This window comes from Chenopodium quinoa, unplaced genomic scaffold (genome assembly GCF_001683475.1).
Source record: "Chenopodium quinoa cultivar QQ74 unplaced genomic scaffold, ASM168347v1, whole genome shotgun sequence".
Taxonomy (NCBI): Eukaryota; Viridiplantae; Streptophyta; class Magnoliopsida; order Caryophyllales; family Amaranthaceae; genus Chenopodium; species Chenopodium quinoa.
This window is the reverse complement of record NW_018745448.1, coordinates 6,104,875-6,122,433: the sequence shown is the minus strand read 5'-3', so window position 1 is coordinate 6,122,433 and position 17,559 is coordinate 6,104,875. Positions and strand designations below refer to the sequence as shown.

General features: G+C 37.3%; 1 protein-coding gene across 3 annotated transcripts; it reads left to right on the top strand.

Annotated features, from left to right (window-relative positions):
* Positions 1–10,902: 10,902 nt before the first annotated feature.
* On the top strand, positions 10,903–17,533 carry LOC110713816. Of its 3 annotated transcripts, XM_021892256.1 has the most exons (8): positions 10,904–11,805; positions 12,122–12,291; positions 12,667–12,834; positions 12,941–13,167; positions 15,540–15,685; positions 16,186–16,333; positions 16,849–16,917; positions 17,085–17,533. In XM_021892256.1, the coding sequence occupies exons 1-8, from the start codon at positions 11,216–11,218 to the stop codon at positions 17,178–17,180; spliced, it is 1,614 nt and encodes a 537-aa protein (XP_021747948.1). In that variant the 5' UTR covers positions 10,904–11,215; the 3' UTR covers positions 17,181–17,533. The 3 variants fall into 3 exon arrangements, 2 of the variants coding, with proteins under 2 accessions (XP_021747949.1, XP_021747948.1); XR_002510060.1 differs by lacking the exons at positions 16,849–16,917; positions 17,085–17,533 and adding an exon at positions 15,991–16,075 and having other exon boundaries at positions 10,903–11,805; positions 16,186–16,270; XM_021892257.1 differs by lacking the exons at positions 16,849–16,917; positions 17,085–17,533 and adding an exon at positions 15,996–16,075 and having other exon boundaries at positions 10,903–11,805; positions 16,186–16,327.
* Positions 17,534–17,559: the final 26 nt, after the last annotated feature.

The following is a 17,559-nucleotide window of genomic DNA, read 5'->3' as shown; positions in this document are numbered from 1 at the left end:
ATTATTCACTTTCTAGCCGAAAAACACAAACCTACCTTTTGAGATCTGAACAGTTCTTGAGAAATTTCACTCTTCGGGTTCGGTTGCACGAATTACGGGGAGAGTTGCGTTAAACTTGGGGGGCGTGCGTCATCAGAAAACCTTTACCGGTGGTGGCGTATTTCGCTTCTAAGGCAGTGGATTATTGTTCCACGGCGCGACTGTGAGTTTGAGATCTTCAATCAAGTATTTTCCCTTTCATCTTCTCTATTTTTGTTATTGGAATCGACAGGTATTTTACCAACACCGTGTTGTTGAGCCTAGGTACAACCCACGTGTGAGGATTCTCTTGTCCCACACTAAAAGACTAAAGGCCGAGTGTAGTGGTAATGGAATCCCACATTGAAAGAATTCAAAAGTTACCACTACTATATAAGGCTACTTCCCTCATTGTTATATGGTTTTGAGGTGGAACCTTTTGGTCTTGTAAAGTAGTAGACTTGCACTCTCCTGTGATGGGTGCGGCCCAGATCCGTATTTAACACACATTATTTTGTTTCTTTTTAAAAAATTTTGGTTTTCTTTTTCCCAATTTTCTCTCTTCTCTTTCCTTTCCTAAGTTTCATCAAAATTTTCGATAATCAAATTGCAGATATTCTAACAAAGCCCTTGAACAGAGAAAGATGTGAGAAATTAAGATTGGAAATTGGGATGATCAAGCTGACTTGATTGCTTCTGAAGTTCCAAGATATGGCAAAATCAAAAATATATAATGCAAATTAAAGCTAAAAGACTGCCAGCACAACTATGGTGTGCTAAACATAGCTGAAGTGTCACCGTTGGTGAATTCCTAGAGGTTAGTTCACAAACACCCAAATATGTATTAATTAGTAATGTTCAATGCATATGTGTATATAGCGTGTTCCCAATACGTGTTTTCCTTGTTTAAATTAATGCAATCTTGAAAATAAATTGAATTTGGAAAGAAAACGAATTTTGGAAAGTTTTTAAATTAAAGAATCCTGCTAAAATTTTGAAATAAATTGAACTTGTTTAATAAATGACCAAACGACACTTATCTCTTCATTTATTTGACACCTCTTCAATTAATATAAAAGGCATATTTCACCCACCCCAAAATTACTCCACTGTCAAATCAATTAACCTTCATTGTCAAAAACCATCAAAGCTTCTACATAAACTCGAAACCTCAAAACATGTTATCATCACTTCACTTAGTTCCTCAAACAACTCCCAACTCGATCGAATATCAGAACCAGAAATTTCTTCACCCTTAGCCATGGTCTCATACAATAAAAAGGAGAAATCCCCAACTGTAACCGCAACTGAAAACCCTTCTACATCTTCTACCTCAACCAAAAACCCTAAGGAGAAGAAATTGAGTGAGAAAGAAGAAGAAACTGTAGATATCTTTGCAAAGTTGAAGGAATGGAAGGAGAGGAAAAAGAGTGAAAGGAATATTGAAGACCACATCAAGGAGGTCGAAGACTTTGCTGCCGGAATTATTGAGTCTGGGGAGAAGATGATCAAATTGAAGAAGACCAAATTGAAGAAGACATCATAACTAATCAGTCAGAACTTTTAGCTCAGGCCGGAAGGTATGTAGTAGGACATATAATCGATTTAAATTGGTGTAGGAAGGCTAGGTTTTTGGAATTTTTGGATTTGATCAAGTTCCAGGATTAGGAGCTTTTGCTTTCTAAGGCTTCGAACAATTGCATGTATCCTATAGCCATGATTGAATTCTGTTAAAATTTTGAAGTAAAACAAGGGGTTATCTCTAGTGAAGTAAATGAAATAAAAATTGAGTTTGATGTAGAAACCCTAGGCAAAATTCTAAAAGTGCCAACAGAGGGTTATGGAACATATATTAAGGGAAAATCAACAGTGAAGATTGGAAACTTTTTGGGTGCTGATATTGTTGAGTCTCTGGGGGAAAGAGGGGGAAAAATACAATGAGTCACAATGATCTGACACCCCTAAATAAACTGATGTTCAACTTGGTAAACAAAACCATCCTGCCTAGAACTCAAAAGAAAGGTGAAGCTTGTTTGATGGACATGGTTGTTATATTCTGTTTGAGTAGGAAGATTAAGATCAATTTTCCATCACTCATGTATCAACATTTGGCTCATTGTGTTCCTAGCAAGAACAAAGTGGGATATGGAGCAATCTTGTCCACTACTTTTGAATATCTTGGAGTGGTGTTGAAAGGAAACTATGGAGCTCTGGATGAGAAGGCAGAGAATGTGATAAATGAGGAAACCTACTGGGTCTTAGCCTAGAAGTTGTTGGAGGCAATATTTAGAGGGTTGAAGAAAAGAAAGAAAAAAGAGCATCAGCTGGTGGGAAGAGGAAGGAGACACCTATTTATGGAGAACAGGTAAGGAAGAGTAGAAGGTTGTCTGCTAGCAAACTTCCTAAGACCAGCATTGAGAAACCTTTGGAACTGGATGCTGATGAAAACGTGCTTTAAGGGCAAGTTACTGAATTGACTAATAGGACTGAGGTGGTAGAGAAACAACTTTAAGAGGCTACATGCACAATTCAGAAGCTGGAAAGGAGAGTACATGGCCTGGAGAAGAGTCTCAGGGAACAGAAGGTCGAGTTCCAAAAGACTATTAAAGAACTAGAAGATAAGCTGGAGGCTAGTATTGAGCATTAGAAGGAAGATGACAAGAAGATACTGGAGTTCCTCAAGAGTTGACCAGGTTCCTAGCATAATTTTTTCTTTTCTCCTATTAAAGTCATGAACATGTTTTGTTTTTGGTTACTTTTGAAAATATTTGTTTTTTAAACGGATAAGCAGGATTATATTTTTGTTTTAATTGAATATTTGGAACTTAGCTTATACTTGCGTGTGTTGTGCGTTATAAAAACATGTGTATACAAGTGGAACTTAGCTAACAGGGGTTTGGTAGCACTACCTTAAGTTTTCCACACTCGATGAATTGCTTGTGGGGTTGTGGCTGGTAGTAAAATACACTTGAAATGTAGAACTTTTTAATAATGCCAAAAGGGGGAAAAGAAGAAGCAAACTTGAAGGTTGAAGTTGTTCTGAGTTCAAGTTGATAAAGTATCAGAAACTTTCTCTAAAACATAGTTTTTGTAGTTTCTATGTTTATGTTTTGTTTGTTTTATTTCCTATAAGTTGTGTTTTGTTTTTGTTCTGTTTCTGTTTTGTTTTTGTGTTGATGCTTAGTTTTGTTTGCCTGTGTTTTTGTTTCTTTGTTAAAAAAACAGAAAAAATATTTCCTTCTTACATACCTTAACTTTTCATCGAAGTTTGCTAAAGTTTGTCATCATCAAAAAGGGGAAAATTGTTGAAGCTTGAAATTTTTGGTGATGATGAATTTAAACTAAGAAAACTTCAAATTTAATTAGAGTTTTCTAAGTGTTGTGATATAGATAGGTGAAGTTGACTTTGGAATTGGAAGAGTAGCTTTGTCTTTCAAGAGTCTAGAAAGCTCAAGGAATGTTAAGATAAAGAGAAGAAGAGTTCCTTCACAGGAACTAATAAAGTTCCCTAATAGGAACTTGAAGACAGCAAGGCATGAAAGTGAATTGGTCTGTGATAGAGACAACAAGTTCTGAAAAACTTGGTATGCAAAGTTCCATTTTAAGACTGGAAGAATATTGACAACAGGAACTTAGTCCTGGACTACGTGAAGCCCAAGCATACTATGTAATTAAAGTATTGGCGTAGCAATTTAGGTTAAATAATATTTCGTCTTTAGAAATTGTTGTAAATATGTCAAGTAGGTTATGAATGAGATTTATTAGAAAATATGACAAAAGCTTGGCAAGCGTATTAAATTTGGGAAATTAAAAAGATAAGGTTTTAGAAAAGATTTTCGTTGAAAAAGATTTATTTCTTTAAAAACCGATTATCTCAAAGAATTTATTCTTTGAGATAACTTATCTTTGTTATATTTTCCTAAAAGATTTTCTTCAAAGATTTACTTAAAACCGTGTTTTTAGATTAAGGAAAAATTTACATGTTTATCTTTTAAAACACTACTTTCTATACAATCTAGACTTGTATATATAGTAGAAATCTAAAAATACACTTTTGTGAGTTTATGCGTGAAGAATATCTAAGAGTGCTTAATTGTGTAAGTTTGCCAAGCTTTTAGCTTTGTCATAGTATTTTTGGGTTTCATGCATTGCTTACCTCTCATATAATAAGTCTTTACTTTGTAATTGGTTGGGATCTTGGGTGTGTGATTGTATAAGTCTTTGTATACAATAGTGAGATTTGTATTTAGAAAGTACGAGTGAGTCTAAGTCAGGGACATAGACCGGGTAGGATAGAGTCCTACTGTGTAGCAAATTCATTCTGGAACTTGTGAGTAAAGGTCTAATTATAATAGGTTTGTAACTTGTGGAGTTTGCCCTATTATAGTGAATTGGTTTTGTTTGGAAACCCCTTAGAAGGGTCGAGGTTTTACTTCCAATTGGGCCCTGGAAGGTTTCCTCGTAAAATATTGTGTGCATTACTTGCTCCTTTAAAGTTGTTTTATATTTTGTGAAAAATAGTCAATAGGAACTCATATACAATTCAACCCCCCCCCCCCTCTTGTAGTGTTCGTCTGAAATAACACCATTTGGACTTGAGTTTTCCCGGAAACAAACGAAGCCTTAAGTTGAAAAGCAACACATTATCTTCAACCTTGAAGCTCTTGTTTCTTATATGTTGGTCGTGTCACTTCTTGGTCTTCTACTTATATAGGCTTGAGTTTTCATATGCATCATATCTAAGCTCTTCAAGTTTATTGAGCTTGAGCAATCTCTTCTCACCGGCTAACGACATATCCATTTTTAGCTCCTTGATAGCCCACCAAGCTTTATGTTCTAATTCCACCGGCAAATGAAAAGGCTTCCCTTAGACTACCCGATAAGGGGTTGTACCTATTGGAGTCTTGTATGCCATCCTAAGAGCCCTTAGCGTGTCATCAAGTTTGAGAGACCAATCCTTCCTCGATTTGTTCACCATCCTTTCAAGAAGATTCTTGATTTCTTGGTTTGACACCTCTACTTTCCCTTGAGTTTGAGGATGGTAGGGAAGACCAACTTTGTGATGAACTCCATTTCTCTTGAGAAGAGATTCAAATTTCTTTTTGGCGAAATGGGAGCCTCCATCACTAATTAACACCCTTGGAACCCCAAATCGAGGAAAAATGATCTTCTTTAGAAGCTTGAGCACAACCTTGTGATCATTGGTAGGAGAAGGTATCGCTTCAATCCACTTAGTCACGTAATCCACCTCTACCAAGATGTATAAATTCCCACAAGAGGAAACAAAAGGCCCCATAAAGTCGACACCCCACACATTAAAAGGCTCAACTTCCAAAATGCTTTGTTGAGGCATTTCATCTCTCTTGGTTATGCTGCCACTTCTTTGACACCTATCACATCTTAACACAAACTTGCGAGCATCCTTATGCATCGTTGGCCACCCTAAGAGAGATTGGGAAATCTTTGCCACCGTCTAGTCAACTCCGCCATGGCCTCCACATGGAAAGGAGTGGCAATGCTCAAGAACTCCTTCAATCTCATGGTCAGGCACACACTTACAAAAAAGGCCATCTCCACATTGTTTAAAAAGGTATGGGTCATTCCAAAAGGAAGCCTAGACAACTGATCCGCCACGTAGTTCTCTGCTCCCTTTTTGTCCCTCATTTCCATGTGAAAATCTTAGAGGGAGAGAACCTAACGGATAAGACGTGGCTTTTCTTCCTTCTTGGTCATGAGATATCGAACCGCTATATGATCCGTGTACACAATCACCTTAGAGCAAAGATAGGATCGAAACTTATTAAATGCAAACACCACCGCTATCATTTCCTTTTCCGTTGTAGAGTAATTTTTTAAGCTTCATCAAGAATTCTACTTGCATATAGAAGATGATATATGATCGTCCTTATTTCTTTTGCCTAAGCACGACACCTACTGCAAAGTCACTAGCATCGCACATTAGCTCAAAAGGCAAGCTCCAATTCAAAGCTTGCACAACGGGAGAGGAAACAAGAGCTTCCTTGAGCTCGTGAAACACCTCAAGGCAAGCCTCATTGAAGCTAAAAACAACATCTTTTTTGAGTAATTCAGTCAAAGGTTTGGCGATTGATGAAAAATCTTTAATGAACCTCTAGTAAAAACCGGCATGCCTAAGAAAATATCTTACTCTCGTGATGGAGGTAGGAGGGGGAAACTTTACAATCACCAAAACTTTGGCCAGATAAACCTCAATGCCATTCTTTGAAACTTTATGGCCAAGGACAATACCCTCCTCAACCATAAAATGACATTTTTCCCAATTCAAAACCAAACTCATCTCTTGACACCTTTTCAAAAAAAATTCAAGATTAGAAAGACAATTGTCAAAAGATGAGCCACCAACACTAAAATCATCCATGAATACCTCAATTTCTTTTTCAAGCATCTCAGAGAAAATAAAAGTCATGCATTGTTGGAAAGTTGAAAGAGCATTTCATAACCTGAATGACATTCTTTGGTATGCAAATGATCCATATGGACATGTGAAAGTAGTTTTCTCTTGGTCACTTAGATGGATAAGGATTTGAAAAAATCTAGAGTACCCATCCAAGAAGCAAAAGAAAGCATGCTGAGGAAGTCTTTCCAACATTTGGTCCATGAATGGGATAGGAAAATGGCCCTTCTTTGTATTTTTTTTCAATCTCCTATAATCAATACACATCCTCCACCCGGTCACCGTCTAGGTGGAGATTTCCTCTCCTCCTTCATTTTTTACGATGGTCATTCCACCCTTTTTTGGAACTACTGAACCGGGCTAACTCATTTGCTATCAGAGATAGCATAAATGATGCCCGCTTCACGTAGATTCAAAATCTCTTTCTTCACAACCACTTGGAGGTTGGGGTTCAACCTCCTTTGAGGTTCAATGGAGGTGGATTGATCATCTTCAAGATGAATACGATGCATGCACAAAGAAAGGCTAATACCCTTGATATCATCAATGATATACCCTATCACATCTGTATATTTTCTCAAAACATCAAGCAATTTTTCCAAATGAAGTCCATCTAGGCTAGCATTGACGATAATAGGAAATTTTCCCTCGTTGTCAAGAAAATCATATTTCAAAGAAGGGGAAGGGGTTTGAGTTCTTCCTTGGGAGGAGGCGTAGAACTCTCCTTTAATGTCTCCTCTTCTTGTTCAACCTCGATTTCCACTTCTTGTTCAACCTCATCCACATTCGAGGTTTCCTCCAAATCCATAACGAACTTTCTTGCCTCTTGTGAATGAAACTCTTCCTTACAAGTAACAGCTTAAATCATCGGATCTTGTGGCCTCATCAATACCCTCCCCAAAAATCTAACTCCTCATTAACAACATCGACTCGGTAGCATTTCTCAACCATGGGGGTCTTTAGTAACTTGGAGAACTCAAAGACAATCTTCTCATCGGCCACCTCACATGTAATGGTATTGTTCTTGCAATTGATGACCGCTCCTAAGGTTTTAAGAGCTTCACGACCCAAGATCAAAGGAGTATCAACATCTTCCTCCATATACATCACTACAAAATCACATGGCACATAGATATTCCTAACTTATATAGGAACATCTTCAAGTTCACCACAAGGAAATTTGACCAAGCGGTCAGCTAGTTGAATTTTTTTTCTTGTGGGAATCATTTAAATATTTAGCTTTTGTGCAATGGAGAGGGGAATTAAGTTCTATGTTACCGATCTTAACCGGTAAAGTAAAGCTTCCCAGGTCCTTCTCTTTCTTTGGTATCTTGTGTTGAACGAGTGCACTAACTTTATGAGGGAGGGTAATGAGATCGTCATTGAGCTTCCTCTTGTTGGTTAAGATCGATGTCCTTGAGAAATTTGGAGGAAGGCATTTGGGTAACAAACTCATTAAAAGGGAGACTTATGTGTAAGTTCTTTATTACAGTAAGGAATTTTGCAAATTTATCATTCAACTTTCTCTCCATAAGCCTCCCGGGAAAAGGAATCGGGTCACCTAGATTCCTAGTCTCACTAGGACTTCAGGTTGTTTTCTCATCATTTTTCTTCTTCTTCTCTACATTCTCTTCTTTCCCAACACCTTTGTCTTCTTCAACTTTCTTCTCCACCCTCACACTTTCTTCTTCTTTCCCTTCCTTAGGCTCTTCATAGAATGTGCCCGATCTCAATTCAATGTAATTTCCTTGCAAGAATCGGGTTTCAAGTTGTGAGAGGGGTTAGGTTGTGGTTGCCCGGGTAAGGTAGAAGGTGAGTTGAAAGGTACTCTCTCGGCCAATTGAGCTAATTGTGAATCAACCATCTTGTTATGAGCCTTGACCTCTTGCATTTGTTGATTCATGGCTTAGAGTTGTTGGGGAATTTGGGTTTGTGTGGAATCGGATTGAGATGCTTGATCTTGACTCCTTTGAGACCCTTGATTTTTATTGTTGTATTGGTTGTTTCTTGGGTAGTTACCCCTTGGGTTTTGGTTTTGAGGTGGAGGTGGGTTTTGATATTGAGGGTTGGAATTGTATGATGGTTGATCGTGTTGCCCCCATTGTTGAGGTTGAGGTGCAAATCCGGGTGGTGAATGTCTCCAAGCTACTCCTCCACCACTTCCCCTAAATCCATCTTGCCTTGTGTTGTAAACCACAACATGTTCGGAGCTATAGCCTCCACAATACAATGTATCATGGTTTGTACCACCACAATTTAGACATGAGAAAGAATTGATTTGAGAAGAGCTTGCCCTACTATTAACACTTGTATTCAACTTTTCAAGGCCCTTGGTCAAAAGCTCAATTTGATGTTGCAATTGATCAACCTTCTGCAATTCATACATCCCACCTTTCTTCGATTCATTCCTCCTTCTACCACCCAAAGAGTAGTTCTTCGCCACTTCTTCGATTGTTGCCTCAACTTGGTTTTGGGGGATCTTGATCAACTGTCCACCCGCCCCCGCATCCAAGTTAGATCTAGACATGGTTCCAATCCATCATAGAAGAATCGCATGAGCAAGCTTTGATTGTATTCATGGTGAGGACATGCTTGTACCGACTCCTTGAATCTTTCCCAAGCTTCACTAAGACTCTCATTCGTTTCTTATTCAAATGATGCAATCTTCCTTCTCATCTCAGCGGTCTTCTCCTCGAAAATGAACCTCTTCAATAATGCCTTGACTATCTCTCTCCATGTTGTGAGAGAATTTGGCCTCCTTTGCTTGAGCCACTTCTTAGCTCTACCCGAAAGAGATTGTCGAAATAGATGCATTCAGATGTACTCTTGCGAAACTTGATTAGTTTGAATCATGGCACATGGCTCAAGGAATCTATCGAGGTGCTCAATGGGATCTTCACTTGGTGAACCCGAAAATTGCTCCACTTGTACCATCCTTGAGTATTAGGGATGGATGGTAAAGTTGGTTTCTGTGACGGGAAGAAAAATCCCTCCCGTGAGCTCATAATCCTCCGGATTCCCAAACTCACAAAACAAAACTTCATCCTCTTCTCCCGCCATTGCCTCACTTTGAGCACTTGAAGAACAAGAGTCACTCCCACTATCCACTATATGCACCAAGACCTCTTCCCTCTTCCTGATAAAGCCTACGGACTTGTCTCAAAGTTCGATCGATCTCGTGGTCAATGTTATGTGTGAGCGAACCTTGAGATCTCCTAAGCATCCACCGAAGCTAAGCGAACAAGTAGCAATGACAAGTAGGATAAAGCAAGCAAAACAATAAGAAAAGCAAATAAAATGACTCTAACAATAGCAAAAATACTTGCAAAACAAGTTGCTTCCCCGACAACGGCGCCAAAATTTGATCGAGGTGGAGTAGGTCGTTGGGACTACTAACCTAATAAAATTAATTATTTATAAACCTAAACCTTTCACTAAACTAGTTAGCGGCAAGTATAGGGTCGAACCACGAGGAAGTACACGAGTTAAACATCAAATCCACTAATGTAAGAGTAAATGAGAATATTTTTGTTGGTTTTCTTGATTAAGTAAACTAAAGCAATAAAGAAAGAAAGATAAAAAGGATTAAACTAAAGATAAACAATGCTAGGGGTATGGGGGTGTCAAACATGATCAAATATAGATGGACAATGATGATTATTGTAGACACCTACTTATGGCCTCTTGTCCCGAAAGGAAGTGCGATGATGTTACAAAAATTCGTTCCTTTTAATAATCCAACTACCCCACTTACCTTTTATTTTATTTACTAGCTCCGTTACATATTATTTGCAACGATTTGACATAAAATAGAGGGGAACAATGTCTAATCGTTGCAAATAATATGTAACGGAGGTAGTAAATCAATTAAATTACCTAAAACTATGAATCGATCAAACTGTAATCTATAATTATAACTAAAGTAATTACCGATGATGTCATTACATTCCACATGTCAATTCTTATAAAAATATTTCTCTCCAAAACTATTAATGACGTCATAATTTTTTTTCAACATAAATAAAAAATTGAAAATGGTAAATTAATTATACATTTTCCTAACATATTTCATGTTTAAATTGACTAATTATGCAATTTCCATTGCAGAAATTAAAGGAAGGTCGGACTATTTCATTTTCTTATAAACATTATCTTTTTTCTCCTACTCCATACATTTTATATAGATTATATGAATGGGGTTTCATCTCTTTATTAATTTATCAATATATTAGATTGTGCTTAAATTAATTGTACTACGTACATATCACACACAAATAAGCTAAAAAATATTGTTATAGACGCGCATCGCATGAGTCTAATCTAGTCCTTGATAAAACACGAAGCTAGTATTTTTAATTCGAGATTTTTAAAATCAAAAGTACCTTTTAAGTTTTAATGGTAAAAGAAAATTTACATTTTCTATTTAAAGAAATTTGAGGATGAACAACATCATTTTTTCAACTAATTACAGTGAAATCAAAATCTGACAAATTATAGATTCTGAGCGCACAACCAATCTCAAGAAATTCTTCTTCTTTTTCTCTCGCACATTGGGAGAGGGAAAGAGGAGAGAGAAACAACGTTTTTCTTGATATATCAAAATCTTTGTTTTGCGAGCTTTGGTCCTCTAGACTGGGTTGTCGTTTATCTGGGTATCTTTCCGGTGAAGCTTTCGTTCATTTGTGATCTGAATATTTCAATCTAAATCGTAAGGATAGCCTGTAAAGATATTGCGCACAAGGTGTTCGACGAAATGCCTGAACAATGGTCTCGCTCATTACAGCAGCTTCTTCTGGAAATTTAACGATTTTTTCTCATCAACCCATTTCATATTTGAACTCACCCAGCTGTTTTCCTGTTGTTTTTATGACAAGTCCATTGAAACGAGAACACCCACTTCGTTCCTTGACCAAACAATTCAAGCAGAAGAAGTTGCTGAATCAGTTCTTCTTTGAGTTTTCTGGGTTATGTGGGGTTGTAAGAAAGTGCAAGAATTGGGAAGTTGAAGGTGACCCAGCTTTAGAGCTTGAAGTATTGGAATTCATGAAAAATTCCAAGAAACCCCAGAAGTTTCCTAGCAAAAAGGAGTTGATTGATTCAGGGAGGGTGGATTTGCTTGATGCAATAATGGAGAGAGGTGGGTGGATGACAGTAGGTTGGGAGGATGAAGATGAAAATGGGATTAGTGAAAATGGGTTAGCTAGTAAAATGGAGGTAGTCTTGAAAAAGAAGGGTAAAATTGGTTCTGTAAATGAGGGAAGAAGTGGGTCAAATGCTAATGGAGAAAGGCCTTTTGAAGAGACTTCCTTTCTGGGCGATTTTTCGCCGGCGCCTTCGTCTTCTGGTCGATCACTGTAAGGACATTCTTCCTGTTTTGCTCTTTATGATTCTGTCACTTTCAATTTTCTGTTTATTTTCCTTATGAAAACCATCTATTTTGGTATATAATAATAGTAAATCACCTAAAAAGCCAATCTAAAGTTCTCTTGAATGTAATCTGTTTCTGTGGATGGGTAACTTATAAATTTATTTGTTGGAGGGGTCAGTCTTTGAAGTCTGAAAACGGCAAGAACAAATTTTTATTATGCAGTCATAATGTCATATAGATTGAGAGATAAGAGAACTAGAGACATGTCGCAATAGTCCTAATGTAAAACTTTTTGTGTGCAGAGAACTGGCCGCAGAAGATGAGAGTGGGATTGAGGGTATATTGAATCGATTGGAAAGGCAGAGAAATCTGAGTTTTGGTTTCAAGTTGGGGAAGAATGGTACTAATGTAGAAAACGTCAATGGAGGTACTGGTGACCATAATCGATCCAAGGGAATAAGGAAGGATGTGGGTGAGTTGACTTTGTTTCTAATCCTGCTCTGTTTTAGCCAATTAATGTTTTTATTGATGTTATCAATTAGGTGAACTCTGACTAGTTATTATATTCTCTGTTTCCTAGCTTTTGAATTTCTCATTTTCTGATCCAGTATCATTTAATGTATGAATTCATTATTCCATTTAGAGATGCTTTATGCTGGAAGGAATTGGTGGATGGCAGGTGTTTATGGGGGTCACAGGGTGGAGGTGGAGTCTTTCATTGCCTGAAAGTGTTTACCTTAATCTATCATGTGAATGGTTGATCTGTATATTACATCTTCAATGTCTTTTGTTTTTCTGTAAAACCTGTTAAACTATCATGTGACATGTAGTTTTTACGTTGTAAAAGACAGTAGCGATCCTCAAAGAAGTGAACCTGCATCACTGAGCCAAGATAGACATCTGATCAGTAGCAATGGGTTGAATAGATCATATTCCAATAGATTAAGTATGAAGCCAGATGCATGGAGATCATGGAGTATTCAGAGGGCTGGCTTTTCAGACACAGAATTTGAAGGTATTGTTATCCCTTAGCCCAGTTGGGCTGCTAGTACTCTAGATTTGTACTGTGTTAATTAACCTCTATAATTACTAAAATCATCCTCCTCTCCAATTAAGCTCAGCTGGTGAAATTGACTTCGGCAAAAGAGGTACAGTGGATAAGTTCATGGGTGGAATTGGTGATGTGACTAATAATATAAGGGGAGCTCAAGACGAGACTAAATATTCAGATCCTAACTGTAGAGATATTACACAAGGTGATCTGAAAACTCATCTTCAGCATCTTGAAGGGGAACTTTCATCAGTACTTCAGACATTAAGGTCAAACACCATCGACACTTCTGGGAAGGTATGGTTTATGGTTATTTTGACCTTGCGTTACATTTTACGTCAGAGGTCTTGGATTTCATCCATAGAAAGCCACAGATAATGTATACATGTAGACCTTTGGTTGTGTACTGTAGGTCTTTATGGTAAAACTTCAACAAGGTCTTATCTGTTAGATTTCCTTCCCTGTTGTGTTTATCTTAATACCCTTAATTTTACTTGCTTCCATGATTTTTAGTATTCTATACCAGTTACACTGCAAAGCTTGCATTCAGGTAGATATATTTCTCTCTGTGCTTCCACAAAACCTCTTTAGTAGTATAGACTATAGAGTTTCGACCTATTAGAGGCAAGGCTGCCCACATGGAAATATTCCTGAAACTCAATCTATAGCTGGATCGATATTGGCGTGTTCTTTTTGAATTGATTTGTTGGAATCTGATATGAAAGTTGCATGCTATTTTAGGAAGAAGGGAGGTGGGGGTGGGGAGGATTCAAATTTTGGCTTTTGCCAGCTTTATGAGTCTGAAATGGTAATTAAAAAACGTATTCAGTCAATTAATATCTAGATGTGGCAGGTTCTCTGATTATAATTGTAGCTTTGTTTAGGTAGAGTTTGGTGATGTAATTGAGCTATTAATTCAGGTTCATATATCAGATTTGGACCCCTTCCCAAAAAAAGAAAAGTAAAGTCACTTTATCTTTCAAAGCTGGAATTACCGCAATCACAATTCTGTAGGGTGTGAGCTAAGAGCAACAAATTAAAAATCCAGCTCCTTTACCTTGGCTCGTCCAATCTGTTTTCTTTCGGCTCCTCTTTTCTTCAATTTAACTGTTGTAAATTCCTCACACTATTGTATTAAGGATGACAGCCTTCTGCCATCACTCATTTGATACAGACAAACTGCTATATATTGCCCCATAATTATCCCTTTTTAATACTGTTCTAATACTATCAATACTGGTAACCTACACACACTAAGGTAAGAGGGTTTCAGATTAGGGGTGAAGATTGACTCCAAAGAATTGATATGTTGTCTAATTTAATATGCCAATTTGCAATCTAGTACTCCCTCCGTTTTTAAATACTTGCTCCATTTCTCCAAGCGCGGAGTTTTAGGAGAAATAGAAGAAAATAATAAAATATGGAGGTAGTAGGGTAGGTGGATGAATAAAAAAAATTGTAAGAAAAATAAATGGATGAACTAGTGGATCAACTTACTTTCAGTTTGTTTTTTTTTTTTTTTTTTTTTTTTTTTTTTTTTGGAGAACATGGTAAGCTGTAAAAAAAATAAATTAATTAATAAAATCCATTTTTCCTATTTCTCCTCAATTTTCCACAATTGGTGGACTGATGGTCCACTTACCTCTCCCCCTTTATTATCCTCACTTTCGTCTGACGGTCATACCTTGCTTGTGCTCATATGCCTTTCAACTTTATACTTTAATAATATAAAACTGTCTAACCATCATAAGCCCAACTTATAGATGGGTTGGGCCAAGGTGAGGGAAACATTGGGATAGGACCATGTGTTGCAAATCTTGCAATGACTAAAAGAAGTGGTCTTATGATGGTTAGACATACACAAAGGTTTCTCTTCAGCTTTTACTCACCCCCTCTTATCTTAAAACCTTCATCCTCCTTTCCACCCTCCTTTGTTTCTCCTTTCCCCTTCTGAGAGCTTCAATATATTCTTCTAACCATTGAATTAACTAATATATTCATATTGGAGAATGGCTAGGTTGAATCTATTAGAAAATTATGTAAAAGGGTAGTAACTTTCAACTTTGGGATACAGAGAACTGGATAAAAAAATAATCTTGTTAACTAGTCTTCTAATATTTATTAGGCGTATTGTTAAACACCCGTCAATTGCCTTTTAGCTGCTTTAGGGTCTACAGAATCTCTTATGATAATCACTGATCATGAGAGGGTTTATGTAGCTTGTTTAATGATAAAATGAATCTCTTTGCTGTCCCAAACCATATACTCTTAATCACGTTGCAAGATTGCTTTCCATTTTTCTAACAAGAACTTTTGTAATTTGCAATAGTTAGCCTGCATACATTTTATGCTTTAAATCCCATATATGTTGGGTGCTTCATGAGAGGGACTTGATTGTATTTGTATATCACTAAATTGATTGATGAGGGTAGAAGTTGACTATACTTTTCTACTCTTTGCCAACCTTAGGACATAGCAACACATACATTGTTCAAAACTGATGTGACTGTCCTTATCAAAAGGAGCTCTAGGCTGCAGTAGGAGTCATAGGATCTCTATCCTTAGGGTGCCAATGTTGACATTAGTTCAAATGCTGTAAAACTTTCAAGGGCTTGTATTGATATATTTACCGAATAAGTTTACTTTCTGAAAGCTCCATTCTGAATCAGGCAAGGGAGGATCTATCCAAAGACTTGAGGCAACTTTCTGATGTTTCAGAGTTCCAGGAAAATGAAATGATGAATGCGCAGGACAAGTTGAGGACACTACGTGCGAAGCTAGCAGTATTAGAAGGGAAGATGTCACTAGCAATAATGTGAGCCGGTCTTCCCACTTTTCTTTTCTTTTTTTTTTTCCTTTGAATTTCCTTTACCTTTTGTTTTCTGAGTGGTGCTTGGAGAGTACTTAACTATGGACGTAATGATCTTTAGAATTAGGATAAAGCAGAAAAGCACATATGTTTCTCATGGGAAATCTGTCTTATTTACCTGATATATCTTGTTTTTGTCAGTTCGCCACCAGATGGTGTCAGCTCAAATTGATTATAACCTAATACAAATCTTCTTGTATTCAACTCTGTCCTGCTAGAAACTTTTCCTACTAATTAACATTGTGTTGTAGTGTAGCCGTCATTCCATGCCTCTAAGATGTGACCTGGTCCGCAATGAGCCAATGAGTTACCATCATACTATTGTATTGAACTGCAGTATGTACCTTGTAAACTAACATCAGTGTTTGTGGCCTTCTTTTCTTTTGCTCTTTCTTGTATGCTTAATAACCAAATCTAATATTGCTGTATTGGTTTCTTGACTGTAGAGATGCTCAGAATATATTAGACAAGAAGCAAAAAAGGATCAATGATGCTCGCAGAGCTCTCCAACTTCTTCGTACTACCTGCATAGTTTGGCCTAATTCTGGATCAGAGGTGCTACTGGCTGGCTCCTTTGATGGATGGGCTACTCAGGTATGGGTCAATTTTCTAACAGATTGAGCATTCCTAATTTTTAGTGCAACATGGAAATTTTCAATGAGAGGAATCAGCTAGACTGTCAAGATGTCTAGATAAAAATGGTGCTTTTATGAATAAACTTCAATTGGCATACATGACTACATGATCATAACAACTGACTGAAATTACGTGTATAGCATTCAGTGGTGTCATTCCTGGGAAAAACCTTCTTATGGCAGTTCCTTATATTTGCTACTTCCTGCTGCTGAAAATGAAACTTATCTCTTAGATATGTGGCTGGGGTCTGGGGTGTAAAGGGCATTTTCTATTCTCCTATCTTCATATTCATTGGCATCAGTGATAACAATCAAAGTCATAATCTGTAACATGTAACATGTAAACATCGTCGAGTCTGGATGAAATGTTTCCTGAAAATTGAATCTGAAGTAGCAGCACTATATACCTTTAATGCTTGAACAACCACCTTTTTTTTTTTTTTATTAACTAATTATTTTTCAAATGCATCACAGAGGAAGATGACAAGGTCAAGTACAGGCATTTTTTCTTTGTGCTTGAAGCTGTATCCCGGAAAATACGAGGTTGATATCGCTACAGTTCAAATGTTTCAGGCTCTGCCGGGCCCCTCCCCTCCCCTCCCCCCACCCCCACCTCCACCCCCCAACACCCCACTCCAAAAAAATGAAGGAGAAGATTCAAGCAAATCTTGACTAATTGTTTGCATCTTTTTTCTAATTGTACATCACAGATAAAGTTCATTGTTGACGGTGTCTGGCAAGTTGACCCCCTTCGTCCGATAGTAAACAACAATGGGTTCGAGAACAATCTTCTTACGATAGCTTAAAGTTGCGAATTAAAAGAGTTAGGATAGCAATTGGTCCAGAGGATCAGTGATTTCTATTGACGATAACCTCCGTTGATGCTCGCATATCTAAAGCTGATGCAAATACTGACAAGATTTTTGCGGCCATCTTGTAGGAAATAGCCTCCATGCTTGTACATATTACCATAACCATTCAGGACATCTCTTTCTTTAGGAAATAACTTCCATGCTTGTACAGTTGTGCATGTTACCATTCATGGCATTTCTTCCTTGGGACAAGTTATTTATTTCCTGCAGATATTATTCAATATATACATGTATGATTTGTCTTCTAATAATATAAATCTCGTTAATACGTTTGCTTCGCTCGCAAATGATGATCATGGGAAATCAAGACCAC

Coding starts and splice junctions, on each gene's coding strand:
- LOC110713816 (XM_021892256.1), top strand. CDS start 11,216: ATGGTCTCGCTCATTACAGCAGCTTCTTCTGGAAATTTAACGATTTTT. Junction 11,806..12,121: donor TCGTCTTCTGGTCGATCACT/GTAAGGACATTC, acceptor TTTTGTGTGCAG/AGAACTGGCCGCAGAAGATG. Junction 16,334..16,848: donor TTGATGGATGGGCTACTCAG/GTATGGGTCAAT, acceptor AATGCATCACAG/AGGAAGATGACAAGGTCAAG.